This window comes from Aspergillus karnatakaensis, assembly GCF_047715665.1.
Source record: "Aspergillus karnatakaensis strain CBS 102800 unplaced genomic scaffold BJY04scaffold_7, whole genome shotgun sequence".
Classification (NCBI taxonomy): domain Eukaryota; kingdom Fungi; phylum Ascomycota; class Eurotiomycetes; order Eurotiales; family Aspergillaceae; genus Aspergillus; species Aspergillus karnatakaensis.
In genome coordinates, this window is record NW_027395719.1 from 21,753 (window position 1) to 49,096 (window position 27,344).

At 52.3% G+C, this 27,344-nt stretch overlaps 10 protein-coding genes across 10 annotated transcripts; 2 read left to right on the plus strand and 8 right to left on the minus strand.

Annotated features, from left to right (window-relative positions):
* Positions 1-362: 362 nt before the first annotated feature.
* Positions 363-4,533, minus strand: BJY04DRAFT_214493 (DNA-directed RNA polymerase; the record flags this gene model as incomplete). The annotated part of the gene is made up of 2 exons (XM_073715225.1): positions 363-3,659; positions 3,715-4,533. 2 exons carry the CDS (start codon positions 4,531-4,533, stop codon positions 363-365), a joined length of 4,116 nt encoding a protein of 1,371 aa, XP_073574967.1.
* Positions 4,534-5,050: 517 nt separating this feature from the next.
* On the minus strand, positions 5,051-6,301 carry BJY04DRAFT_214494 (uncharacterized protein; the record flags this gene model as incomplete). The annotated part of the gene is made up of 3 exons (XM_073715226.1): positions 5,051-5,272; positions 5,325-5,602; positions 5,698-6,301. 3 exons carry the CDS (start codon positions 6,299-6,301, stop codon positions 5,051-5,053), a joined length of 1,104 nt encoding a protein of 367 aa, XP_073574968.1.
* A 720-nt stretch (positions 6,302-7,021) lies between these two features.
* BJY04DRAFT_214495 (sulfite reductase (NADPH) subunit beta) lies at positions 7,022-11,829 on the minus strand (the record flags this gene model as incomplete). The annotated part of the gene is made up of 4 exons (XM_073715227.1): positions 7,022-7,051; positions 7,116-11,501; positions 11,553-11,692; positions 11,799-11,829. The coding sequence occupies 4 exons, from the start codon at positions 11,827-11,829 to the stop codon at positions 7,022-7,024; spliced, it is 4,587 nt and encodes a 1,528-aa protein (XP_073574969.1).
* Positions 11,830-12,287: 458 nt separating this feature from the next.
* Positions 12,288-14,171, minus strand: BJY04DRAFT_180277 (inositol phosphorylceramide synthase regulatory subunit KEI1). Its single transcript, XM_073710036.1, has 2 exons — positions 13,848-14,171; positions 12,288-13,763 (listed from the first exon to the last, which is right to left on the minus strand). Exons 1-2 carry the CDS (start codon positions 13,887-13,889, stop codon positions 12,777-12,779), a joined length of 1,029 nt encoding a protein of 342 aa, XP_073574970.1. The 5' UTR covers positions 13,890-14,171; the 3' UTR covers positions 12,288-12,776.
* Positions 14,172-14,934: 763 nt separating this feature from the next.
* BJY04DRAFT_214497 (Rab family GTPase YPT6) lies at positions 14,935-15,798 on the minus strand (the record flags this gene model as incomplete). Its single annotated transcript, XM_073715228.1, has 5 exons — positions 14,935-14,993; positions 15,043-15,445; positions 15,523-15,611; positions 15,670-15,695; positions 15,746-15,798. 5 exons carry the CDS (start codon positions 15,796-15,798, stop codon positions 14,935-14,937), a joined length of 630 nt encoding a protein of 209 aa, XP_073574971.1.
* A 338-nt stretch (positions 15,799-16,136) lies between these two features.
* Positions 16,137-17,194, plus strand: BJY04DRAFT_144095 (H(+)-transporting V0 sector ATPase subunit c''). The gene is made up of 5 exons (XM_073708744.1): positions 16,137-16,319; positions 16,370-16,404; positions 16,451-16,542; positions 16,592-16,900; positions 16,954-17,194. The coding sequence occupies exons 1-5, from the start codon at positions 16,262-16,264 to the stop codon at positions 17,057-17,059; spliced, it is 600 nt and encodes a 199-aa protein (XP_073574972.1). The 5' UTR covers positions 16,137-16,261; the 3' UTR covers positions 17,060-17,194.
* A 101-nt stretch (positions 17,195-17,295) lies between these two features.
* Positions 17,296-17,922, minus strand: BJY04DRAFT_180296 (uncharacterized protein). The gene has a single exon (XM_073710037.1). The coding sequence runs from the start codon at positions 17,566-17,568 to the stop codon at positions 17,329-17,331; it is 240 nt and encodes a 79-aa protein (XP_073574973.1). The 5' UTR covers positions 17,569-17,922; the 3' UTR covers positions 17,296-17,328.
* Positions 17,923-18,238: 316 nt separating this feature from the next.
* BJY04DRAFT_180297 (DDHD family phospholipase) lies at positions 18,239-21,763 on the minus strand. Its single transcript, XM_073710038.1, has 4 exons — positions 20,490-21,763; positions 19,173-20,442; positions 18,989-19,126; positions 18,239-18,941 (listed from the first exon to the last, which is right to left on the minus strand). Exons 1-4 carry the CDS (start codon positions 21,498-21,500, stop codon positions 18,484-18,486), a joined length of 2,877 nt encoding a protein of 958 aa, XP_073574974.1. The 5' UTR covers positions 21,501-21,763; the 3' UTR covers positions 18,239-18,483.
* A 416-nt stretch (positions 21,764-22,179) lies between these two features.
* Positions 22,180-23,501, minus strand: BJY04DRAFT_214501 (uncharacterized protein; the record flags this gene model as incomplete). Its single annotated transcript, XM_073715229.1, has 3 exons — positions 22,180-22,791; positions 22,839-23,412; positions 23,458-23,501. 3 exons carry the CDS (start codon positions 23,499-23,501, stop codon positions 22,180-22,182), a joined length of 1,230 nt encoding a protein of 409 aa, XP_073574975.1.
* A 1,178-nt stretch (positions 23,502-24,679) lies between these two features.
* BJY04DRAFT_180303 (putative FAD monooxygenase) lies at positions 24,680-27,200 on the plus strand. Its single transcript, XM_073710039.1, has 3 exons — positions 24,680-25,731; positions 25,787-26,080; positions 26,133-27,200. The coding sequence occupies exons 1-3, from the start codon at positions 25,075-25,077 to the stop codon at positions 27,090-27,092; spliced, it is 1,911 nt and encodes a 636-aa protein (XP_073574976.1). The 5' UTR covers positions 24,680-25,074; the 3' UTR covers positions 27,093-27,200.
* The last annotated feature ends 144 nt before the right edge of the window (positions 27,201-27,344 follow it).

A 27,344-nucleotide genomic window follows, 5' to 3' on the forward strand; every position in this document is an offset into this window, starting at 1 on the left:
TGAAAAGCTCAACCGACTCTCGGCAAAGTCTCGCGTGTTCAGCCGGATTCTGCCTAAATTACCCCAGACTCCGTTTACCCGCCGCCAACAGTTCACACTTCAGAGCTGACTACTATGATACTATCCATGTGCTCTGCTGTGCGCTTTTGAATGTGTAGTCAATAATACATGTTCTAATAGATCTGGTCTTTATTATATACAGCCACTCATACACGGATATCACATAATATACATCACCGTCATAGACGGGGCCACATTTACAAATGAAACAAGATAAACCAAGAAATAAACAAACGCCATTATCCATCCGATCTACTTTTCCTCAGACGCCAGATCCCAGATTATATGCACTCAGTCCACACTTAGGAAAAGAAATACTTGCTTTCCCGAATTCGGGTTAGATCCCACTCACCCTTCTTGGGCACTTCAGGAAATTGCAACGGCAGCCACAGCCAAACCCCCTTGTCGTCCGATTTCGGGGTATTTGAATTCAGCTCCGCCTCTAGCCCATCGCCGGGTTCATCAGCGGCCTCAGCATCGGCTTCGACATCGGCCTCGGTATCAGCTTCGATATCAGCCCCGAAGTCCGCCATCACCGGGTCAAGGATTTCCGAACCGTCCGCGTCCAACGCGGTCATTTTGCCGACTTGGCTTGCTCCCAAGCCTAACTTATTCAGAAGGTCATCGTTAGTCCCGCCCATCTGCTCGTAAATGCTTGCCGGTGTGACCATGGCACGGCCCTGGGCCTGAAGCTCGGGATCGTCCGATTTCAGTAGTTTCTGCCGCTTGTGTTCCGCGAAAAGTTCTTGAAGTTTGGATGATTTCTTCCCAAACAGCTTTCGGTGCTCGTTAATGGCATGGCTGATTTTACTACGTGTTGGGAGCTTTGCGATCCATAGGCTGCCCCCGTAGCGGACGTCAAACTCGGATGCCAAACGCTTAATCACGTCATCGGAGTGCATGCGGACAAAGGCTTCGCGCAGGATCTCGTTCATAGAATCAACATCTGAAGCGTGTGTCCAGAAAGAGTCGTGCACCGCGGAGAAGGTGAGGCCGGCCTTGTGACAGGCAATCGAGGAGAGCATCATGTGCGTGGCGTCAAGGGAATGGATAAAGTTCGGAGGGAACGCCTGGAGCTGCTTGCGCCGGGAAACCGTAAAGTTGGAGTCACGCTCGACAATATTCAAAGTCTGGAAGGATGTTCTGATACGGCGGGCCTGGCGAGTGCGGTACGGCTGAACGACTGGCAACCCCAGTGGCGTCGTCCAAATGACGGTGTTTCTGAAGTGTTTGGTCGGGTCGCTAGCGATCTTGGCGGCCTTCGCTGAGGGCTTACCCACCGTGCCTTGAGTTCCCAGAGCCTGCCTGGCCATCATGTCTATCTCGTCTGGAGTGAGGCACTGCGTAATGCGGTTCGCGCAAGCACCGAGCCAGTGCTGAATGTCATGCGCTCCAGTGAACATCGAACTGAGAGCCTGGAAGATCTTCTTGGCGATGTACAGGGAACAATCCCTTTTCTGTTCTGAGGAAAGTTCCAGACCATGGTCAGTCAACTGTTTGCGAACTTGCTTCATGGCACCCATGAATGTCACTCCATACACGTTCGTCATGACGGTCTGCTTAACGATCTTTCGAGTGATCTTGCCGTCAAGCACTTTGGCGCAAGGATGGCCCTCTGCGGCCTCGCGAGCGACAACATCCCGGACGAACTCGGCGACACCAGTATACACATCGGATGGGCGGTCAGAGGGCTCGAGGTTGACCTGTTGGGCACCAATTTTGTCACCACCAAGAGCGGCATAATGTTGCAGACCGTTACAGGAGCCGTCCTGATGAATAGGGAGGCGAGACCGATATTCAGCGGGGACTGGTTGTTGAAGTGCATTTCGAAGCTCAATGCAGGCAGCTAGACACTGCCAAGGGTCTTCGGCTTTGAGCCACCAGCGGCGCCCATGAAGCCCGTGGTTTGCAGAGTCGAGCACGTCGTCGAGGTGGTCCATAGTATACTGCTCACGTTCAGAAAGACTTGCCTTGTCAAAGCCCGCAAGATTAGAAAGCTGGATTTTAAGCCACTTCAGGCCCCTTTCACCTAAAGGCTTTGCTTCACTGAACAGCAGCAGGCCTCGCGCGCTATCTGCACCCATTTGGTTCAGGTAGGGAGGGATGGGGTACGCCCGACCACGGAAGTCCATGTTGTGAGGCAAGTAAAACGTTTCGTTCAGGTAAGAGCGCGCTATCTCCAACTGGAGGTTTTGAAAGCATCGTTGGGAGTGGTAACCGGACCGTTTGTTTTCAATATCCTGCACTTGAGCATCCCACTTCTTCTCCGCTTCGTAACCATCTTCAGGCGCTGGCTTAGGCGGGAGAGGAAGATCAGGTTGGAGAGGAGCAAGGTCCGCAACAGATTCGCCCGAGTTCCACGCTTCAATCATAATATCAAAGACATCACGGTTGATACACCATCCAGTGCCACCGAGAATGTTCAAGCTTTGCCGGATCTGGTCAAGCCCCTCCTCCTCCAGAGCGACTTTGACGTAAGTGGGTTGTAGACTTTCTCCCGCAGTTGATCGAACAAAATGGCTTTGATGCAGAAAATAGGCACCGTCCTTGAAGCCCGTCCACGGTCGAGGCTTACATACCATAGGTAGATGGCGTCCCATGATACTCATTGATGGTGACTTAATGATTGTCTGCACCAGCTGGGGATGCACATGAATAAAACCACTGCGTTTACCCCAGTGAATCTGGTAGGAGTGCTGAAAAGCGGGTTGCATGGTAACCTTCTTGCGTCTGCGTGTCACCTTGCCCTCGGTAAGCACCACGGGAACTTTGGCGCTCTCAAAAAGAAGGCTCATCAAAACGGCTCCAAGCTTAGTCTTAACGGTCACTGACCAGACCGTCTCCGGCTCTTCCTTCTCCATCTCCTTGAGATGATGACGCCACCATAAGTTGCTCGATTTTCGCTTGCGATCACCAAGCATCGTTTTGAGTAGTTTCAAACGATACGCGCTCTTTTCGGCCCGGAGGTGCTTCTGAAGAGCTTTCTCGGCCATGACTTCCTCGTACAAATCGTCTCCAATCAAGTTCACAACTGCAGCCAGTTTGACTCCCTTCTCCAGCCCAAGCCGAACGAGCGAGTTCATGACGGTGATAATAGTCAAGGCGGCCAATCTCTCTGGGTCGAGACTACCCAGGAACAGACCATATTCGCAACGTTCTTTTTGCGCAAACGTTCTGATAGGCGACCGATATGCCTCTTCGCAATGCTTTAATTCCTCCTTGATTCTGACAACGAGATCGGTATGCCACTGGTTGATCACGGGCCCAATTCGCTCTCCACTAATCAGACCATCAGGTTTGGTCTTTTGCAATGCCTCGGTTTCCTGTCGCCAACGATCCAAAGCGGCTTGCATGACATCCCTTTCGAGCTGTTGCTGTCGGCGTTCATTATAATGTTCCTTGCTTTCCATCTCGTATCCATCATTCTTCATGGGTAAGGGGTCACTGCTGAACATCTGGATCGATTCCTTCAGCGACGAAAGACCAAGTCCTTTCTGTTCCACGGCCAAGACCTCGGTAGCCTCATCAAGCGGTTTGGTCTTTGGGTTTCTTGGTTCAAAGCTGTCGATCGCAACCCGCTCAAGGTCTGAAGAGCAAATCTAGAAGAGACAATATTAGCAATATGCTTCAATCTCATGAAATGGAACAACCAACCTCGGATAATTCACCGAGCTCCATCTCTGTGAGCACATCGACGGCCAAAACCTCCTCCTCAACGTCTGCGTTCTTTGCAAACTCCCAGTATCGACGAACAGCACGATCACGCTTAGTTCCATGGAACATCCGCAGAGCCAACCGAATCATGATAGCGAAGGTGGTTGCATCTGTTTCGACGTCGCCATGCGGCATGTCAATCTCAAACCATCTCTGAATCTGCATCAACAGGTTCTTGTCTTTTGTGAGGATGACATGCGAGACCATAGCGGCCAAAAACTGATTGTGTAGGTCAAGATAAGCCTGGGATCCAAAAGGATTGAACTCCCGTAGCCGGTTGAGCAGAGAAGCGGCACGATCAAACTGGGCGAGCTTAACTGCGAGCTCAAAATTGGCAACCATCTCTTCCTCATCACCGCCGACACCTCGGTGTCTCCTTTTGGTCCTCGGTTTTGTCATCAGGTCCTGTTTGACAATGACCAGAGATGAGGGAGAGAAGTCATCGGAATGTGGCGGAAACAGGGAGTCCCAGTTGTGTGCATTAGAAATGCTCGATGTATAGGATGGGTTGTCGAAGTGCGACAGATGATTGACGACCGAGGGCGGCTCAGCGGCGGTGGCAAGGCTGCGGCTCGATTGGAGGGAAGGTCGACGACGGCGCGTTTCAGTGGAGGTATTATCGACAGCCGCTTGTAGAGAGCTCAATCGGCTTGTGTGGGAATGATGGCGTAGCTTGGCGGACGACTGCAAAAGGCAGCGTCCCTTGAGTAGGCGAAGCTGGGAAGCAGCATTTTTTTGGCGGACAAATTGCGACAACATGATGAACAGCGCTAGTCAAACAGAGGAGAAACAAGTATTAAATAGTATAACCGGCGCGATGATGGAACAATTAACAGGCAAGAGAATGTCGCCGCAAAACAGAGATGCGATGCAAATGCAGGAACAAGATCAAGAGCGAAAGGTCAACGCCCTGCCAGGATAGATTGTCAATCCAGAGTGACAAGCCGTCCTGCAGCCTTTCGCAGCTCCACACACCAGCAACGTTGAGAAAGAGAGAGGGAGGGGGGATGAAGGAGAGAGATAGAAGAATGAAGCAAAAGGAAAGGAGCTGGCAAGGACAAACTCGGGGAGATGAAAACTTTCTGTCCCGAAAAGGGTGTCTCTCACGTGATGGTAGAGCATTCCATTCGCCTTCTACAGTGGGTCGCAGTTTGATGGATCGTTGACCTGACTCCACTTTGCGATGGATCAGAATCGATGGATGTTTCTACAAGGCGAGAAAAGAAACTTCAAGAATCGTGAGAAGTGGTTGTAATTTTAGTCGTTGTTTCTGTGTCTATCCCTCCTCGGTACTGCTTCCCGACGACTCCACGCCCTTTTGCTTCAGCCGATTCTGCTTCATCGCCCAGCCAGTCATCTCCGGCCGAGCCGGGTCAATCCGCGGCGCGCTCATCTTATCGAGATAATCCTCGCTGTTGATTGCAGACTCCAGCTGCGGCAGCTCCTCCACGTCCTGTGTCATCATGTAGTTGTCGTAGATCTGCCATGATTCCTCGTTCTAGACATAGTTAGCGGCGCGTTCATCCACAATATATGTCGGGAAACCATACCTCAGCATCAATCCAGTCATACGTCTTCCACTGCTCATCCTGCATCCGCTTAAGCAGATCTAGATTTCCAGGAACCATAACCTCTCTATCCTCCGCGCCCTTAACCTTCACATCGATAGTCCTCGCCTCGGGCTCAGGTCGATCCTCCTCGCCCTCCTTCCTCCCCTTCCCACCACGCGCCTTGGGCATCTCATCCATCGCATCAAGATGGTGCAGCTGAGGATGTAATTGTACAACTGCTGTAACCGGAGAAAGATGAAGTTTATCTGCAATTCGAGCTATCAGTCAGTATACTCGACCCATGCATGCACTCTCGTACAACGGCACAAAGAGAGAAGAAAAGGGAATGGAAAAAAACCAAAAAAAAACATACCCCCCCGAAAAGCAGCCAGCATATAAACCGGATCCCCATCCTCCGGACTCTTAACCCGTCCACCCAGCGTCTGCACCTTTAGCAACGGCGTCTCCCCACCACTATCCCCCATCCCCATCCCCATCTCAACATCCTCACCTTTCACCCCTCCAAGTCCCTTCCCCTTCGCGCCCCCACCCTGCTGCCCACCCGCCGCAGGCCCCGAACTAAACCCGCCAGCCATGCCAAACCCCCTCCCCTCAGCCCCATTCCCCGTCCCCTTCCTCAAACTCTTCCCTAGAGCATCACCATACCGAACGCCCTTTCCCAAATCATAATTGACCCTGGTGTTAATCGGCACGTCAACTTCCACGAGTCCAGTCTTGGGTTTCAGGCGCAGAGAGGTCGGCTTTTGGCCAGTGGAGTCGGAGTACGAGTGGCCGGTGGGGCGGTCGAGGTATTGGAGGACGAACCGCGAGATGTCGGAGTTTGTGAGGTAGATGTCGTAGGAGGCGATTATGGGGTCGGATTCGGAGAGATTTTCGGAGGAGGAGGAGGAGGGGCGCGGGGTTGGTGTTCGGGATGTTGATGTTGGTTGTTGCGGTGGTTGAGGGGGTGGTGTCATTGTTGCGGTTGGTGTTGGGGGGTAGGATTGAGAGGTTATGGTTTTGGAGTATTTCACAAGGATTGAGGCTTGTTTATTAAGAGGTCATTTCATGCGAATTGAAAGCAATGTTGGTCGGTAATTCCTGTTGTGTCTCGGATTTTTTCTGTCTGAATCATCGAGATATCGCGGCAGAAAGAATTTTGGTGGACTTAAAAATTGCGTACACCGCCTGCGACTCGACTCGAGAGTCCACTCCGCCTTTGGCATAAGTCATTGGTGTAAATTCTTACTAAACAATCCATATAATGCAGCGACTCCAAGACTTGAGCCGTTAATTCTCGCGTTTCACGGCTTTGGGGGAATCCTTAGCTTGGTGCAACAAACTAAGCAATTTAAATTACAGAGTATGTTCGTAGCTTTTCTCTGGACGATTTCGTACAAAGAAAAACTGTGGATATGCGTAACAAAACGTCGCGCAAAAGAAAGGTCAAACAAAGGGACGGGTAGCCAAAATATATATTTCAACGACATGCAAAAAAAAATTATTTTCATTGAGTACAAATATATGCAATGTCCGTAATATTTACGAGAACCAGAAAATTATTTTTAAGGAAACATGGTATATCCAAGCAAGTTAGATCATCATCATCGCAACAAACAGGGAATTCCATAAATCTAGGCCAAAAAAAAAGCAAACTGTCGTAACCGTAACAACATCTTTTATCTATGTGCAATCGTCTACTCTTCGTCTTCATCCTCTTCAGCGACCTAAAGTATTGTCAGCAAGATGAACGACTGAAGATTATACAAGGGAATTGTGTGGTGGACTTACGCCTTCGTGGAAGTTGGTTCCATCCGTCGTCTCCTTAATTATACCCACACGGATAAGGAAGTCACCGAAGCGCTCAGGCTCCTCACCGTCAGTGTTACGCTCAAGAGCATAGCGCTTCAGGAAGCCCTTCATGATGTCGAGGATCTCGTCCTCCTTGATGGAGGAGCGGTACAGCTTGTTCAGACGCTGTCCGTGGTATCCACCACCAAGGTACATGTTGTAAGCGCCATACGCCTTACCAACGAAAGCGACTTCAGCGAGCCAGGGACGGGCGCAGCCGTTAGGGCAACCAGTCATGCGCATAACGATGCTGTCACGAGCAAGACCAACTTCCTCAAGGGTTGACTCAAGCTTGGAGATGAGGACGGGGAGGTAGCGCTCTGACTCAGCCATCGCGAGACCGCAGGTAGGGAAGGCAACACAGGCGGAGGAGGACAGGCGCAGACCGCTGAAGGATGTGTTGTCGAGCTTGTACTTGGCCATGAGTTCCTTGATCTCGGGAAGCTCCTCGTCCTTAATGTTGGAGAGGATCAGGTGCTGGTTGCCGGTGAGGCGGAACTCGCCCTTGTTGAGGGCGGCAATTTCGCGGAGACCAGTGCGCATGCGGAACTCGGCGGTGTCTTCGATACGGCCGTTCTCGATGAAGAAGGTGAAGTGGTTGAGGCCCTTCTCGTCCTTCAGCCAGCCGAAAGTGTCGACATTGGAAGCGAACTTGAAGGGGCGGGGCTCGGCGAAGCGCAGACCCTCCGGAAGGAGAGCCTCGACCTTCTCCTTGTAGGCTTCGACGCCCATGTCGTCGATGGTGTACTTCAGACGGGCGTGCTTGCGGTTCTTGCGGTCACCATGGTCACGCTGGACAAGCATGATCTTCTCACAGACAATGTGAGCCTGGTCCGCGGGAACGTAACCAAACATACGACCAGTCTGAGGGTAGGTCTTCTTGTTGTTGTGTGTGGCACCCATACCACCACCGGCAAGGATATTGAAACCCTCCAAGTGGCCATCAGCACCCTTGATGGCGATCAAACCGATATCGTGTGCGTACACATCGGTATCGTTGTGAGGAGGAATGGCGATGGTGATCTTGAACTTTCGGGGAAGATAGGTAGGTCCGTACAAGGGCTCGTGGTCAACAACAGCGTCACCGGCAACCTGAATCTTCTTGTCATCTTCATCCTTCAGCCAAATCTCGTGGTAAGCCGTGGTGGCAGGAAGAAGGTGGTCGCTGATCTTCTTAGAGACGGCGTGTACTTCGCGGTGGTAGTAGGAGATCTCAGGAAGAGAACTGCACATGACGTTACGGTTAACATCACCACAAGCGGCAATGGTAGTCATCAGAGCCTTGTTGATAGCACGCATGGCACCGCGGAGGTTGCGCTTGACAACACCGTGGAACTGGAAGGTCTGACGGGTGGTAAGCTTCATGGTCTCGTTACCGTGGGAGCTACTGATAGCATCCATCTGCAGCCACTGCTGAGGGGTGGCGACACCACCAGGCAGACGGCAACGGATCATGAAGCTGTACGCGGGCTCAAGACCCTGGGCCTTGCGCTCATCACGAAGATCACGGTCGTCCTGCATGTAAGTACCGTGGAACTTGGTCAGCTGCTGGTCGCTGGCGGAGATGGCGGCAGTAGTCTCGTCAAGCAAGCCCTCAGCAATGGTACCACGGAGGAAGTTGGACTGAATCTTGATGTCTTCGTTGGTCATCGGGGCAGGCTCCTCAGGGAGACCCTCCACTTTGTCGACACCAAGAGCTTGCCAGAGGCGGGGCTCCCACTCAGAATAGCCGGTCTGGAAAGCATCTGGGTCCTGGTCATCACCGAGACCAATGTCAGTGAGCTTGCGACCTCCGAGGAAAGCGATGCGGGCATCGAGATCCTTGGCGGGTTTGTTGTAGTAGATCTTGTCTTCCTTGCGGGGCCAGTAGTGGCTGTCACCGAGACCGAAAACGGAGTAGTTGATGGACGAAAGATCGAGGTCACCAGAATCCTTGACAAATTCCCACAACGGGCGACCGTTCTGAGGGAACTCTCCTTGACCAGCAGTGCTGGAGATAAAGACAACGTTCTCCTCGGTTGACAAATCCTCAAGAGGGTAGTCCTCCATAGCCAGGACAAGGGTCTTCAAGCCGCGAGCACGACCACGGTTACCCAGACGCTTGGCAAGGGTTGCAGCGTTACCACCATCAGAAGCGAAGAGGATAGTCAGAGGAGCACCGAAAAGACCCTCGAGTAGCTTGTCGTAAGAGTCCTTGGCCTTGCGCTTCTGAAGAGAACGGACTTCAGTGCCATAAGACTCGGAGAGGACGGAGGAGTACTTGGGCTGGCGGTTCATGAGCTGGGTAATCTGGTTGTCGCGGCGGAGGAATTCTTCAAGCTCGCGCTTGATGCGCTCAGAGTCCAGAGCAAACTTGGGCTCACCGCGCTCCTCGTTGGCTGGGTTCCAGCGGTACAAAGGCCAGTAGCCGAGGTCAACTGCCTTCTTGGTCTCCTGAAGAACAGTAAGAGCGGAGTCGTTCTCCTGGTGGTAGGGGAGGTAGGCAACGACAACAGAAGGGCCCTTGAACTGCTCGGCCTCAGCCATAGCCTGGAGAACCTGGGTGTAGGAGCTGTAAACAGCAACGGAGGCGACGTAAGCATTGCCATAGTTCATAGCGTACAACCCAATATCCTTCTTTCTGCGGGTAGGGTCGGCAGCGGTGCGCTCAGAGTATGGCTGCGAATCGATGACAAGCATGTTGACATCGGCACCGGAGGCGAGGACATGGTGAACACCGGAGTTTCCGAGATCGTAAGCCCAGGCGTCGGACCCGATCAGCCATTGAGATTCGTCGTAGAAAAGCTTCTTGGTCTGCAGAAGCTGCTTAGCGAGCGAGGAGCCATCGTTGGTGAGACGAGCAATGACATCGGGGGCCAGCTTGTTAGCCTTGCTGGCGTCTGTGGCGTTTAGAGCCCAGTCTGCAAGCCACTTCTTGACAACGTCAGTGGCAAAAGTGTTGGACTTGGAGGCCTGCTCGACTTCACCAACAAAGCGCTGTCGGTGCTCCTTGCGGGCAATCAACGAACCGAAACCGTATTCGGGGCTTGCCGCGATTGTGGACGAGATGCCGGCATTCTTGGAGCCGAGCTGGTTAGCAAGGTACAGACGCTCACCGAAGAGCTGGTTCAAGATCTTGAGGTATGCGTTCTCAATGCGGGGCTGCTCAAGAGAGGTTTCTAGGGTGGGAACCTTGGCGCTGCCAATCTCGAGGCTCTGGATGGGAGAAGGAGAGCTCAAGTTCTGAACGATTCCGCGCAGAGCCTGAACGGCAGTCGAAGGCTCGACGTAGCCGAGTCTGTAGCCAACAATCTGGGGGCTGCGGCCACCAGCAGAAGGGGACAGGCTTGAGAGAAGATCCATGAATGACGGGCCCCATTTTGTGGTCTTGCGGACCTGTTCCAGAACAGCAATCTTTTCAATTGACTGGGGAATTGAGTTGGTGATCTCGGAGCCGACCCAGGGACGGTACAGACGAGCGGTGATCAGACCAATGTTGGCGAGCTCAGCAGGAACATCATCTTTTCCGAGAACATCCACAAACACGCCAGTGGAGCCGAAAACGAAGATGGCAGACTTGGCATCATTGGGACCGGTGTACTCAATAGCACGGTAGTTACGGCCGACAGTCTCAGAAAGCACTTTCCAGATGTGACTAGCCCAGCCAAAGATATCCGCCGCGCTCACGGGGCGGACGGAGCCATCTACTGTGGTCGCGGCAGAGCTCGTTGCACGGCTGTCAACACTGCTGTCGCGTTCCGAAGAGCCAACAGACGAGTTTGCTACGCTGCGGCTAGAGGGTGTTTGTGAGGGTTGTGTGGGTGTGGCAGTTCCTTCAACCGCTGTGCTTGAGGTGCCTTCCGCAGCCTCGTCAGACACTGTAGCAACACGCCCAGAATCTGTGTACAGAGTCTCAACACCGTGTCCCTCGGAATAGGAAACAACGCTTCCGCCGAGCTCCAGGACAGACTTGAAAGCAGTGAGGTTCTCCTGCTCAATGGGGTCGTCGTTGGCAGAGTTGGCGGGGTCGAAGAAGTGGATGACACCCTTGCCAGACTTGCGAGCTAGAGCATGAGCAGTGATCGCAATATCCTGGGCCTCTTGCAGGGTCTCGGACTGCAAGAATGTGAAGCCGCATTGCCGGATGGAGCTGATGGTGGAGTAATCTGGGAAGGGGTACGGTTCCAATGCGACGTGAATGACGACCGGTGTGTTGGCCAGACGGTAGAGGTGAGGGATAGAGGTGAGCAGAGTGGACGAGCTTGTCACAGCAGAGACTACTTTGCCGGTCTGTAGAGGGTGGAGAGCGGAGAGAAGAGGGTCCTCGTTGTATCGAACCGGGACAACCTATGTAGAGAATCAGAACCTACCATGACTCGAAGCTTCCAAGTTACTCACCTCTGGGACGCCTTCAGGCACAAGGCTACGAGCCTTGGCAGCCTTCAAGCTCTTGAGGGTCTTGGAGAACCATGAATCACCCTGGAGCGACGGCTGCACGGAAAGGACAACCTCACTGGCCTGGTAGGCGATTCTCGCCACTATATCGAAATTAGCCAATTGCACTCGTGCAGGAAGAGTGACAGGGATGATGCATGAAAACGTCAGAGTGATCCTCTGACGAAAATACAATCAAGGGAGCATTACCGGCCTCTCCAGCGGTAGCAATAGGAGCCATTTCGGCGATTGCGTGCCGCACTGCGAAATCGCAGGAAGTGGGATGAAGTAGGGTCGGAGGGAGGGGGATTGGATATCACCGCATACGGTGATTCCGTGCAGGGTATCAAGTCAATGAAAAGTAAGGAGTGATTAGAGGGGAGAGAGAAAAGAGAGGAACAGCGGTATATAATGATTTATGATAATTTCTCCTCATTGCCCGCCAACTCCAACATGCACAGGGACTTTTTCCAGTCTTTCTCCGCCATCGGGATTTGATCTGCCAATTACTGATTGGTTTTCGATCACGACATCGGTGCAAACACCCTGTCGTCTTCGAGACAAACATGCTGTTTTGGGAATCGTGCGGGGTTCCCGTGACCTTCCCGTGACTCGGCCGTGTCCGCGACGGCCGATGAGGCGGCTTCTAGGCCGAGAAATTGAGTATAGAGTAGGCTATCGACTTGCTCAAGGATTTGATTTCCGTTGGTATACCAGGGTAAATTCATGCTATATAATGGTGTTCCATTCGACACCTTCGGAAGGTACATATAAGACTATTACTGATCTCCTCCAACGCCATACAAAAGGAATCACGACCCATATCAATGTCATATCCATATACATGTCCTAGACGCCAGGACTTTGGGAGCCAACTGATGTGTCTTTCGACACAATTACAGTCCCCAGAATCCAAATACGAGACCCAACGCCTCCCAGCTTTCCAAGTAGGGCGACCAGAGAATAAACATACGGCCCGTGGGGACCGTGCTGCGCATCCCGGTCGACCGAACTCATAACCAGGCTATGTAAATCGTCACGGCATATAGACCAAATCGCAACCAAGTATGCAGTATGATTAGCATAAAGTGCTAAGATGCGACAAACACGAGTTGATGTCGCGGCGTGTTCTATCCAGTGACATTCGTTCTATCCAATAGTGCAAGATGACTCGAAAGAGGACTGAGTTTACCGGTTCTCAGCCCAGTCCTGTGTCTTGGGCGTCATATCCGGAGTGAGGAATTCCCGCGCCTGTTGTTGTAGAGAGGCCGCTTGAACGGCTGCCTGGGAAGGTGCTGGTGGCCCGGTGCCTGATCGTCGTCGTCGTTCCCGCTCAAGAGCACCAGGAAGTTCAGGCCCTGAGTTGCCGGTGGCCTGAGGACGGAAGCGGTGGCTCATGTTGACCCAAGTCCCATCTCCCCCTTCGTCTTCACCTAGCCAGTAATTCCGACCGACGCTAATCATAAGGCGTCCCAGCTTTCCCTTCCATCCCTGACCTTCCGGGCTATAGGGCGAGAACGGTTCGCGGTCGATATCGGCAACGCTAGCCATACTGGCGACGGATGTGTTGCGGCTATGGGTGGGTAGTTGAGTGTGACGCGGCATCGCAATATATAGCCGGAGGGTTTGGCGGGCGAATGCGAGCATAACGAAGACGAAGTATACTCGAATGGACCAGAGCGCACAGATGAAGAGGATACTCTGGAAGCTTTCGGGTTGAGTAACGGCGTTGCCGAGCTGATCCGCGTTTCTTGCGCTGTAGCTTCGGGCAATCGACTCGGCTCTATCGTATTCGGAGCCAGTAAATCCGGCAGTCTGACCCATTGTCTCGCTTCCGGGGCCTGATGCCTTTTCATTATCCGAGTGTTGAGCGATAACCAGGAACCATGTCACGCCGAAAGCCGCAGTGTAAGCGGCGTTGATGATACTGTCGATCAGGTAAAGCCAGGCGAGAGCAAGACATTGCATAGGAGTCTGTTTTCGGATGTGCGGGAAGAGGATGACTGTAATGGCGAGCGCAATCAGGGAGTAGAGGTACATGGACAGCTGAACGGGCGACAGGTGGTATCCGGTCAGCAAGGCGAGCATGCCATAGAGACCGCTAATTTTGTTGAGCAATAACGACAGAGTGATCAAAGAAGCGCCTGTCTGCAGGCTCATAGCATATAGGAAGGTCTGTTGTTGCGACCCCCCGTCGTCGGGGAGATAATCCGTTAGCGATCGATTAAGGCGGGTGACAGATGAAGAACACGAACATACCTCTGGCCGCGGGATGCGGAGGAAGCGAAATGACAAACCCATCTTGGATACCGCCAGCAGGGATATCAAAAGATCGAGTTTGAGAAAACAGAGCTGTGAAAAGGAGAGCGTTCGTCGCAGCAGGAGAACAATGAATAAGAGGAGAGAAAGAGCTGAGGAAGAAAATTGGCGGAGGCTGTCAGCCCAAGCCCAATCACCAGCGCTTACAGGGGCGGTCGTTCCGGTGGCTCCGTAGGTGCCGGGCGATCGCTGCCCTTTCGTTTCGTCACACTGTCTACAATTGAGAGCTTATGATTTTGTTGGATGAGCTGCTTCTACCTCATTTTATGTTTGTTGTTCCCCTTTCCTTGCGACTACGGCAGTCAATTCCAGGCTCCAGCAAAGCCAAAGCTGGCCCGTCGTATTCGTTTCCACATTAGGTACGATGCTGTGACCGCATCGCCTCGAAGTACCGTACGGTGTGGGTCATCTCACCAAGCCACCTGATTTTCTACCAGGAGATCCTTACTGTTTGGGACTGGCTATTGAGGTCCTTGGCAATTTATACCACGCACTCGTTCTTATTGTTGTCGTCATGATGCTCGGCCGTTTGTAACGACTGCTCAAGGCGACGTTGAGATGAAATGAGGACTCACAGACAAACTAAGTTGCAAGTCGCTCGGGCTCGTTGCAACCATACAGCTCCAGAGCGAAACATGATATCGGTGCCCGCTGCAGGTTTCTACATGAAATAAGGATGCCTGTTTCATCTCGTATTACTAGCACTCCACCGTACGAAGTACATCACACATTAAACCTGTAGCAAGCGAGTTGGTATAGAAGTCTGGGCAAATGAAGAAACCAAGCTACTAATGAATACAAGCCCAAGAAGATATTTGCGGACAAGTAAAAACGCCCCCAATAAACGGCAAAAGGTGAGAGCAAGAGCAAAAGTCATTCAGGAATCGGCATTGATCTAGACTCGCTAGTCAACTGATGACAAGGAAAATGTACATCGTAAGAATGGCAGGTATTATAAACAGTCCCAGGCATCGTCATGAGGTTCGAAAGCATGCCGAGACAGGTGATGAGATGGTCGAGACAGCATTTAGCAGGCGCATCCTTCGTTACTCGTCGTTTCTTTGGGTTGAATATTGACATCAATCACTGTGATTGATTAGCAGACAATAAAACTTCCGGAGCCGGCTGTACGAACTCTGGCTTTCTCCCCTGTTGGCTTCTCCCTCCATACCGGGCAGAGCTTGTGCTATCCGTCGGAACAGCTGCTTGACGTTGTGGCCGACCTTTGCACTAGTCTCGATGAACATCAACCCGTTCTTCTTCGCCTCCTCCTCGCCCTGCGCTGTTGTGACTTCCCGCTTATCGCTCAAATCGGTCTTGTTGCCAACCAGCACAATGATCACATCATTTCCACGCTCGCCCCGGACGTCGTCGATCCATTTTCGGGTGTTCTGGAAGGACTTCGCGTTGGAGATATCATAAACGACGACGGCCACGCTGGAGTCACGAATGTACGATGGGATTAAAGATCGGAACCGCTCTTGACCTGCAGTGTCCCAGAGTTGAAGCCGTACGGTTCGGTCTTCGAGGTACATTGTCTGCGCAGCGTGTTAGCACTCACTGTGGTCACCGCGACAAGCGTCTCTAGCCTCGAAAATATGCCGAGTTGGCGTACCTTGGACAAAAAGTCAATTCCAATTGTGGCTTGATATGTGTTGTCGAACGAGTCGTACATGAATCGAGTAATCAGCGACGTTTTCCCGACTGTATATAGAGCATTAGAAGTCATGCGACCTGTTTATCGAGGTAGACCGTTCCGTACCGCTTTGCTCGCCGAGGAAGACAAGTCTGGAATTGGGTTAGAATAAGAACAGCCAGATCAAACCCGCTCGACATACTTGAATTTCTTCAAAGGGTTCGAATACGACCCAACTCCGGATGCTGAAGCCATGGCGACTGGATGAATGTGTGATCAGGGGATCGGGCGGTGGAAGGGAGGAATAGGAGTTGAAAGGCTTAGGAACGGCGTAAGGTCATAAGAGGGAGGTCAAATAAAAAGAAGGAAAGGGATTAATATAGGGTAGCCTGGAGGAGGCTCCGACCAGACCAGCGGCGTGATAGTTGTCCGGAAGGTTAAAAGAAGAGGGAGCTTGAGTCCATGGAACGTCTGGGGAACGGGCAGGCAATACAGTATGCGGATAGCGCCCGTCTACTGGCCACAGCCAACCGTCGCCGCTCCACGGATTAAATGCGGCCCGGCCTCCACCTCCGAGTTGCTTCCAGGTCAGCCTGGTTCACCAACGGAGCTCCAAACAGTCCTTCAGCATCCTTCGTCATCGTTCCTCACGCTCGATATCTCCTAGCTTGATTCGGTATCCTCCAGCTTAGCGGTCGTCTTCGAAGTTGGGGGCATCATGGGGCTCGCTTATCCTTTCGGTTTCGCAACCGTGGCACTCCTGGTGGTCGGATTGTGTAAGTGGGCTGCCCAGTATGAGATCACAAAGGCTAATGCGTCTTCCTAGACATGCTCTTCCATGGAGAAGGTGAAGCATTTAATGTATGAGCAGCTTCGGTCGCGTTTTCACTCCCACTAATCGATCCAGGTCGGCCAATTCCTCGAGTCGGTTTCTCCGTATGCCTGGGCGAATCTCGGAATTGCCATGTGCATTGGGTTGTCGGTCGTTGGCGCTGCATGGTATAGTCGTCTTTGACAATGGGAAGAACGCGGCTGACGCATCCTCCAGGGGTATTTTCCTAACAGGTTCATCGATCGTCGGCGGAGGTGTCAAGGCTCCCAGAATCCGGACCAAGAACTTGATCTCCATTATTTTTTGCGAAGTCGTCGCTATCTACGGTGTCATCATGGCTATTGTCTTTTCCTCGAAGCTCAACCTCGTGACCGGCGATGAAATCTACTCTGGAAGCAGTTACTACACTGGATATGCGCTCTTCTGGGGAGGTATCACCGTTGGTGCCTGCAACCTGATTTGCGGTATCTCTGTCGGTATCAACGGTAGTGGTGCAGCTCTTGCTGATGCCGCGGACCCCAGCTTGTTCGTCTCCTCTTTAGTTTCGGCAGGACCACAGACCACTAACTCTCTACCAGGTTCGTTAAGATCCTCGTTATCGAAATCTTCAGCTCCGTCCTGGGTCTGTTCGGTCTCATCGTTGGCCTCCTTGTTCAAGGCAAGGCCGCCGACTTCGGAGCGTGAGATCGATCTAAGAAGACCCCTGGGAACAGGGGACATTTGTATGACTTCTACTTATCATTTTGGCTTCGATTGTCCTCTTTATATACCGCATTGAGGCGTACCGGTCCGTTCAGCTGTTGTGTCTTTATTGCGTGAGTTCGAATTTCTCTTGGTTATTGCGATGATGGCCCGCAGACGTGGTGTACAGTACAGGGCAGGAAATAATGGACCTTTCCATCTATACCATAGACTGAATGAAACAACATAAACCAGAACCAACCCTCCAAAGATCATAGAACCGCCTCTTTCTTCTTCACAAAAATCGCCTCAACAGTCGTGCAAACCTCCCCACTCATATCCCTGATCTCCCCATCAATAAACACCTTCCTCCCCTCAACCCGACTCAGTCTCGCCGTCGCCATAATCACCGTCCCTTTCCCCTTCCCAACCCCCTTTCCCTCCCCATCAGCCACAGACTCCGGCACAACAACCGCCCTCCGATACCCAATCCCCAAGTGCACCGTAAACATCCCCCTCCCCTCATCCAACCCGGTACTCGCAATCAACGTCCCACAAACCTCATCCAGCACCGTCGCCAGAAACCCGCCGTGCGCGATCCCTGGCTGCCCGTTCACCCCAGGTCCAACATGCAGCAACAGATGGCCGGTGGGCACGGGAGTACGCCGCGAAAGGAAGAGGGTTTCGTGCACGGCAGAGAACTGCGGGTTCGTGGAGAGGGAGAAGTACGGGTCGCGGTTTTTGATGCGCGGGTTTGTGGAGAGGGTGTGAGAATATACGAATGGTGGGGAGGAGGTGCTAGTGAGGAGGGGTGTGTAGAGCGGGTGCGGGTTTTGGTGGAAGTAGGTTGTTTCGGGGGGTGTTGGGGACGGGGTTAGGGGGGTTGGAGGTGGGGGTTGTTTTGGTGGCATTTTGGATGGTGCAGGTGTTTGTTGAGGCTTAGAAGGATGATGAGTGTAGTTTTTATATATGTGAGTCGTGAGTTGTTGGATGTTTGTTGTGCTGGGGGACTCGATTGTATATATAGTAGCTTGACTGAGCCGCAAAAGACGTATTGGCAAGGATGTCGAGTCAAGTTGAGCTCAACCGGGGCGGAGTTGGTGTAACGAAATAAGGAAAGTAAAAGTGAGGTACTTGGAATATGCAGAGTAATAGCGAGATCAAATTATACTCTAGATAGTAGGTCTGTTTAATTGCGGTAGACTTACGTCTGGTATTTACTTTTTGTTGCCCCTCGCCTGCTAGTTAACTAAACCGAGGGAGCCGTAGCCGAGGTATCTCCAGAAGCTCCAGCCTCCAAACATCTAGATCTCTCGATCGCGAAATGCCAGTAAATGAAATCGATAGAAGGCTAATCTAATCAAAATCTATCATCCTACATCTCCCGGAAATCTCAGCTAAATCTGGAGGAGAGGGTAAAAACTATATCACACCTTATGATACTTCCACCCCTTCTTCTTCTCAGCCCTAAACGCCGGCAGCACCGCATCCCTCCCCTGCTTCCTCGCAATCTCAATAACCAAGAAGCGCACAAAGTCCGTCAACGTCCAATAACTACTATGCGCGCTCAGCATATTCAAGTACTGGATACTCAGCGCCCCGCCGCCGCCCGAGAGGAAGTAGTCCACCTGCCCGTTGTCGTTGAGAAGGTGCATGCGTTTCTCGGCGATTTCCTCGCGCGTGAAGTCGTGGGTTTCCATCTCGACGTTTGAGGGGAGTTTTGCGATGAGAGATGGTCGTTCGGGGGCGGAAACGGTTGAGGCACCCCAACGGAAGGCGCCGCCGAAGGAGGACCAGAGTGATGCGGACGAGCCAGGGATGGCGGCGGGCTTGAGGGAGTTGGCGAGGTCGCTGTCTACGGCGGCGTTGACGCGGTAGGCGATTGCTGGTGAGGTTAGTACCAATGTTTAGATGATGAGGAGGGTGACGTACGGTCTGTGGTGTGCATGATGTTGTACAGGTTGTCGACGGCTAGACAGCCGTAGGTGTCTGCTTCGCCTGCTACTCCGCGTAATCGGTCGTCGCCCTCTGAGCCCGGTTTATCGCGCCCTTTCCTAGCAGAGAGATTGGCTACAGGATGTTAGCTTGGTGTGCCGGATGGTGATGTAGGTCATACCTTTGTTGATGAACAGGAACAATCCCACTGGACTACCGCAGATGAACAGATTCTTCGTATCGAACTCGAAGATATCCGGATGAACGTTGACATTGGAGAAATCAATGTCGGGAACCTTCGTTGGCTGATGACTGAGGATGTCGACGGCCATTGCACTGCCAAGTGAGTGGGCAACGAGATGAACGCGGCCATTCTGCTGAAATCCCGGGTTGTTCTTGCACCAAAGCCGAAAGACTCGATTGGCCTCTTTGACAACAGCTTCCACCATCTTAGGTTTGTGATGCGACAGGTAATATGGAATATCGAGGATGACATCGCTAATCAAAGACCGAACTGCTGGTATTGTCTCTGGGGTGATGTCCTTCAACGTAAAGTGGTTCGCCGTCGGATCGTCGGCCAGTTGGGTTTCAAGATCGGCGTCTTCTAGCGAAAGCGTTGAGCGCCAATTGATCGGAAGCACCATGATACCTCCATGCCCTTCTCGAACATGCGGCCACACTTCTTCACTATTCAGCTCAACATTGACCTGTCTTCGAAAGGCATTGATGGCGTGTGTAAAGTGAAAGCTCTCCATACGCTCAGACAGTTTCTGACCTATACCGTGGATAACAAAAACCAAGTCTGTCGGCGTAGGTCTTGATTCTTCCATTGCACAGGCATAGCAAAGCTCGCGACCTCTACCGTGTGCCATCTTGGATTGAGCTCCACGGAGGTAGTTCCGCACATCAACCGGGCTTGGCTTGGAGGGGTGTAGCTTTTCCCATGCGCGTCGGCTAAAACCCCGAACAACAGGTATACCAATCTGCCGCCCTTTGCGTATAGCATGGAGTGGCTTCCGTCCCCTAGATGACGAGGGAAGCAGACTAGGGCGTAGGATCTGTGCATTCTTCCCGTCGGCGTAGATCACACTCGAGGTCATGTAGGGCTTGACAGCAGCAGCAAGCGCAGCTGAGCCACCGGCAGCCAGGTTATCGATGAATTCCTCCTCGTCTTGGCCTTCGGTATCGTGAGCTTCATCTCTGCTTGGTGGAACCTCGTCATGCTTCGGCCATAGCCGGTGGACGATCTTCAATTCAGCATCCGCGCCATTCTCCACGCAGCTGTTAAGCTCGTCCTGCCATGTTTCCGTCCAAGGTTTGAGGTAAACATAACCTTCCTCTAGTCTATTGGCGAGTTCTGTTTCTACCGGTAACATTGTGTTCTTGTAAAACCATGTTGCGCGAAGGACATTTGATATATCATGTAGCGGATTCCAATATATCGGTTTCATCTACGCCATATAAGTATTTCTAAAAGTAAGACTGGAAGAAGTGGTACCTTGAGATTCGGCAACTCGACAGAGTGTAGCCGCGATACGCCTACCGGAATTTTCAACTGAGTATCCTCGTCCTCTTCCGGGTCGGCATCAGTGTGTTCTGCAGACTCGGCTTCTAGCTCCTCCTGGTAGGTACTAGTTCTCAGCCCAGACGGTTTCGATGGATCGTAGCTATGGCTTGCGGTATGAGGGCGCTCCTGGCTCACATCTCTCGAATCAAGAGATCGTGATAAAGGAGTAGACGACTGCGTTACCGGAGCCCTGATGAATGGTGATCCACTGATGCTGGCATCTCGTGAGGTGTGGCCGTGGGACCCTACTGACCCTCCCAAGTCGAGGTTCGGGTCTTCGTCCCTCGACCCGCTCAACTTGCGCCGTATGATCTTCGGGTTCACATTAGGGGATATTTCTCTTTTCCTGAGCGGTTGACTGCCTATCGAAAGGCTGCCTCCCATGCTGCTATCAAACGCTGACTGATCGCTTGACGGTTCCAGCGGCCTGCCATATGTATGCTCCGGTCTCTCATTTTCTTTGAGGCGCGACGCCGGTCTCCGAGGTAACGTTTGCGTACCCGAGCCGGACTCTGTAGCCGCTCGCCGACTTCTCTGGGTCGCTGTCCGCCCTGTCCTCTGATGACTGCCGGATTGGCGTGCAGGTGTCTCCGCGCCTCCTCTCCCCGGTACAGCTATGCCGGGCGTTGTTACAGCAGCATCCTCCCCCAGACTTCCAGCTTTCTCCAGCCTTTTGTCACGTTGTATTGATATCCAAGCTTCCTCCAGCGCGATATTGTCTCTGACTGAAAATGGTTGTGGGGGCACTCTCTCGTTCGCTTCATCTTGACCGCCAACAGGAGGTGGTAAGGAGCTCAGTGGGTCATCAATCGGAAGCGACGAGGCGTAGAAGAACTGAGGGCGGGGCTTCGGGGGGTGGATAGATGAGTGCCAGGTCGAAGGATTCGGATCGTCATCGGTGAGGAGACACGTCCGTCCGTGAGTATGTAGAGGGCCCGCCATGGTATCAAGATGCTCACGGGAACCGAGAGCTGAGCTAGACAAGAATAATATAAAGCAGGTTAGTTAGTCAGACCGACATAGTGGTTAGCAAACAGCGTTTTGAGCTTGGCTGGAGCCTTCAGTCGAGATGACTATCTGCGCGTCTAGCAAGGGATGGCATCAAGAAAGATGGCAATAAAGCTTAAACTGAGCTGGGATAGGAGATGAGAAATCCTCGAGAGGCGCACAAATGGAGATTCACATCTTTATGAAGGAAAAAAAGCTGTTAAACTTCGACCAAGCGGTGTTGACCTGCTCGTACCTTTGTCGATCAGCTTGGGAGCCTATGACGTCGTTCCACGTGCTGTCGCCAAACAAGACCAGGCCGGACTCGACTCAAGCCTCCGCTACTCAGCCACTGACTTTCTACATATCTCGATTACCTGGAGGATATGGATTATTTCGAAGATGAATATGATATTATGGCTTTTGCTAAGAATATACAAAGCTAACAAATGAGCACCCATGTCGCAAACGTTCCGAAAAGAGAAAAACTAGTACTTTGCGCCGATGAAGATGTGAGAGAACACAACTAACTGGTGGGGAATCGATAGATTACATGACTCGCTAACTAACAAGATATTTCGTGTCGATATCTACAATATGGGACTGACTTTAGAAGCTGGAGGGACGGCTGACATCACTGCGAGAAAAAGCTAGTCGTCGACGGCAGGGTACGACCGCCCTCAGCAAGGTAGTTCCTTGCGCGCTGCTCCTTCAAGAAAAACAGAGTTCGCATCTGCAGCTCCTCGAATGCCAGAAATGTGGCAATTGGAGCGCCGAGCATATCAAGAAGCTTCTGAATGTCATGCATGTGCTTGCGGATCACACTGTCGGGAGCGCAGAAGGTTCGAACGCTCATCTCCTTGACAATGGCCTTCCAATTCTGAAGGTTCGAGTGCAGGAGGATAGGGTTGGTTGAGCTTTCGCCGTTAAAGTGTAGAGATCGGATGTTGTATAGGATGAGCTGGCGCTGGGTGGCTTGGTCGAACTGGAACTCCACCACGTTGGGCCGGTTCTTAGACCCCCAGAAGCTGTTCACCTTGCGGATGGATTCATTGGAGATACGGCCCCCGTCGTACTGCTCGACCAAGAACCGATTGGCGCTGACACAGATCATCACCTCCATCTCTGAGTATAGCTTTGCTTGGGCCGTGGGATCCAACGAGATGGCAAGGGTGGCTTTCGGCATAACCTTCGAGGAATGAGGGCCGCGAAATATGAGCGAGCGAGTCTTGACCATGTCAACGGCCTTGAAAAGTCAGTTCATCGTCCGCAAGTGAAGGGAAGGTGACTTACCATGTCTCCGACGTGTTGTTTGAACTTCTTGCCTAGACCGATGATGCTCTTGTACTTGTTCTTCTTCAACGACCGAGCATCCAGCTCAGCAGTTGGCCCAAGCCACCCGCCTTCGCCGAACAACTGCTTGTGTGAGGATCGGACGCGACCAAGGGCATGGCCGACGGGGTCAAGGCAGTCCGATGCTTCAGACTGTTGGAAATCAATCTGCTCGCGCTCGGGAGAGAATGAGAATGGCCTTGTGACGAACTCGTCATGTTCGACAATGGCAACCTGACTAGACTCGAAGCTGTGGTGCTCGTAGGTAGGCTTTGAGTGGCCGCCATCGTGATAAGTCGACTTCGGGGTCTCAGGCAGTGGGCTGTCAGGCAGTGCGGAGATGGGAAAGAGAGGAGATTTTGCAAGCTCAAAAGTAAGAGACGGCTCTGACTCTTCTTCAATCGAGGGAAGAGATGGAGAGCTGGACAGGCCATCGGAGCAAAGCGAGCTCTCTGCGTCACGAGGATCGTCCCAGAAGGTCTTGTACTCTTCATAGAAAGGGTTCAGCTTGGCAATGTCCTCATAGGCGAGGCCCCTGTTGTGGTTAGCGCTGGCCTTGGTACTATAGGGCTGAACTTACTGGATATCGATCATGATGGGGACGTCGTAGGATTCGGGGGTCATTTTGCCACGAGAAGGAGGTTGAAGTTCGTCTTGATGATTGAAGTTGAGATCGGTTTGTTTGCAAAATTGATACAACGATTTGAACAAACTGGAGGATGAAGATGGGATGAGAAGTCTGGTCTGCAAGGCAACGAAGCTCCTTCACCTTTCTTAAAAGATGGTGAAGGCAACATGTTCAGCTACCTATTGTTGATTCACTACATTGGGAAACGTGTACACAACAATACCACACGAGAGAACTTATTGACAGATGAATTGTTATGCAGACTCTGTTCTATAATTCTATTGTCCGATGCAGGCAGCCAATGGCGGTAGAGAGAATATGCAGGTACAGCAGGTAGGAACACCAGTAGGGCTCATTGAGGGGTTGTATAGACTCAAGATCCACGACTCGATAACAATAGGAACAATAACATCAGTGGAGTAATTAGATTGTTCAATTGACTCCAGATTGAATCGGTTGGATGACTCCACTCCTACGGAAGAGCAAATTTCGAATCAGCCTGCACGAGTGTACCTGCAGGGCCAGGTTGTTACCTAGGTACTTGGAGGCCTTGTGAGAATATGAAGATTGCCAGGCGACAAGGCACTGAACTCGGCATGCCGTAGTCTATGCGTAGCTCCGCAAGTAGGATCTAGTATGAGGCCTTTTGTGACACAATGCTTGGTCTCGTACCTTAAGCTTACTCCGAGTCAGCGCCAGAGTCGACATACCGTGGATCCTGACGTTCTTGATCTATGGATAATGTCTGGCTGTCCACTCGGCGCCTCGGTGAACAGGGCGGGATCGAGGGTCATACTTAAGCTCAGGACAGAATACCGAGCTCATTGCCCGCGGAATGGATATTACCAACACGACTGACGATGTGTCAGGATCCAAGAGCACAGCCAACCAGTAGCACCGACTCTAGGATATGGGCCCACCACAGGTTGAGCAGCAAGGGAGAACGGCACGGTCTGTAGAGAAGACTAAAGCTCATGTTATGGCAGAGGAATCGGCATCGAAGACAGCCAATCGAAGGCGAGAGAATCACAGAAGAAAATCCCGGGCAGAATGCCGGGGTTAGTGTCACGTGAGCCCTCTCCACTTGCCGAGTTGCTAGCCGCAGTTCGTTCGCCCGCCAGTTGGAGTCGCGGAAAAAGCACCGGCATTGGCTTCGCCTCCCCGCAGATTCCAGCAAGCAAATCCCCCATCTTGGTGCCAGTCGCTGCTGACTTACACTCTGTGGATGCCCTGCATTTTTGGCTCGGCCTACGGGACCACCTTGTCGTTTCGTTTGTCCCCACGATCCAGCCGAGATGATTGCCGTTGTGGCCCTCCGCTGGGCCTCTCCATTGCAACTCGCCTGGTTCCCCATTCTCGCAAACAGTTATATATGATCCTCGCCATCCCAGTTTCAAGATGACGACTATCCCTCCTCTGTCCTCTCATACCTCGTCTTCTATTAAAGCCCGTGGTGGTAAAAGGTATATTTCTTTTTCCTTTCAGCACAAACCGCACTGCAAGGCTACTGGGACCCTTCCCTCTCATTATCGGATCAGACGTCGCTAGCTCATAGCTGTCAAAGCCATAATGACGAACGATAGTTACCCCAAGAAGTATGACGTTGTCATTGTGGGCGCTGGCCCCGTCGGCATCCTTCTGTCGCTTTGTATGTCCCGCTGGGGCTACAAGGTGAAGCACATCGACAACCGCCCTGTCCCCACCGCGACTGGCCGCGCCGATGGCATCCAGCCGCGATCCACCGAAATCCTCCGCAACCTGGGGTTGAAGCGCCAGATTATGGCTTACGATCCCGCCAAGGTCTACGACGTTTCGTTCTGGGACCCCCGTGCTGACGGAAAGGGCATTCAGCGCACGGGCAACTGGCCCAGCTGCCCCCGCTTCATCGACACGCGATACCCCTTCACCACTCTGGTTCACCAGGGTAAGATCGAGACCGTCTTCCTCGACGAGATCAAGAAGGCCGGCACCACTGTTGAGCGGCCATGGACTATCACTGGTTTCAAGAACGATGGTCTGGACGAGACGTATCCTGTCCAGGTGCAGCTGAAGTGCTTGGACACAAATGTTATCGAGACCGTTCGCACCAAGTACCTATTCAGTGGTGAGGGTGCTCGCAGTTTCGTTCGCGAACAGCTTGGTATTCAAATCCGCCACAAGGATCCCATCTCGTACGTCTGGGGTGTCATGGACGGTGTCGTCAGGACCGACTTCCCCGATATCAAGGTATGCGCCGCTTGTCGCGAATGTTATGAGAGATTGCTAATGATGCCTGCTCTAGACCAAGTGCACTATCCACTCCGATGCCGGCTCCATCATGGTTATTCCCCGCGAAGACAACATGGTCCGCCTCTACGTTCAGATCGCGTCTTCTACAGACCCAGACTTCAACCCCCGAAAGACTGCCACCGCCGAGGAGGTTCAAAACGTTGCGAAGAAGATCCTCGCGCCATACTATCTCGAGTGGGATCGCGTGGAATGGTACTCGGTATACCCAATTGGTCAGGGCATTTCCGAGCGTTACACACTGGACGAGCGCGTCTTCATGGGAGGTGATGCCTGCCACACTCACAGCGTACGTTTGCCCTGATTGTTTGTTATGGAATTAGTTGCTGATTTTTGTATAGCCCAAGGCCGGTCAGGGTATGAACACTGCCTTCCACGATGCGCTCAACATGGCCTGGAAGATCCATGCCGTTGAATCTGGACTGGCCCAGCGCTCCATCCTTAGCACATACGAGACCGAGCGTAAGGACATCGCCGAGACTCTTCTTGACTTTGACAACAAATACGCCGCCCTCTTCTCTAAGCGCCGCCCTAACGCAGGCGAGGTTGGATCTGCTAGCAACGCTGATACCGCCCGGAGTGCGGAGGAAGACCCATTCGTCAAGACCTTCAAGGACTCTTGCGAGTTCACCAGTGGATATGGTGTTGCTTACAAGCCCAACGTCTTCAACTGGGATGCTAGTCACCCGGCTCAGTCTCCCTTGTTTAACGTGCCCGGAATCAACCTGGTCATCGGAAAGGCTTTCACGCCGTCAACTGTCACTCGTATTGCGGACTCCAACTTCGTGCACCTCGAGCAAGAAGTTCCGGCCAACGGTGCGTTCCGCATTTTCGTCTTCGCTGGTAAGCAGGCCAAGAGCAAGAAGGCTATTGCCGACTTTGCCGCGAACCTCGAAAAGGAGCGCTCCTTCCTATCCGCCTACCGCAGGTCTGACATTGGCGATGTTTCCTACTTTGAGCGCCATGTGCCTCACTCCAAGCTGTTCACTTTCTGCCTGATCTTCGCCGAGAAGAAGAACGACATTGATATGGAGTCTGTGCCCCAGGTCCTCCGCGATTACCGCTACCACATCTACTCTGATGATATCCCTGACGTGCGGGTTCCCAATGCCACATATGCTGCCCACGAGAAGCTCGGCTTCGACCCTGAGAAGGGTGGTGTCGTCGTTACTCGCCCTGACAGCCACGTTGCTGTTACCGTGCAGCTGACCGAGGGTAGCGGCACTGTTGATGCTCTCAACGACTACTTTGGTTCTTTCGCCACGAAGCCCTTGGGTCAAGACCAGCAGAGCCGTCTGTAGATTCTTGATCTGATCTCATGCTGTGAATCTACCATGTATATATCTTTCGGTTGTTTCTGCTTTTTCTGGCTGTCATGATTAGCATTATTGGCGTTGTTCTCTAGATACCTAGAATGAAAATATTATAAATTAAACATCTACTATACTGCGACACGACCTAATACGTTGTAGAGAATTCTGTACTCGATACTCGCCCTGCCCGCATTGTCGCGCGAGCGGGTACAAAGCACCCGAAAAGCTTCATCTTGCCCC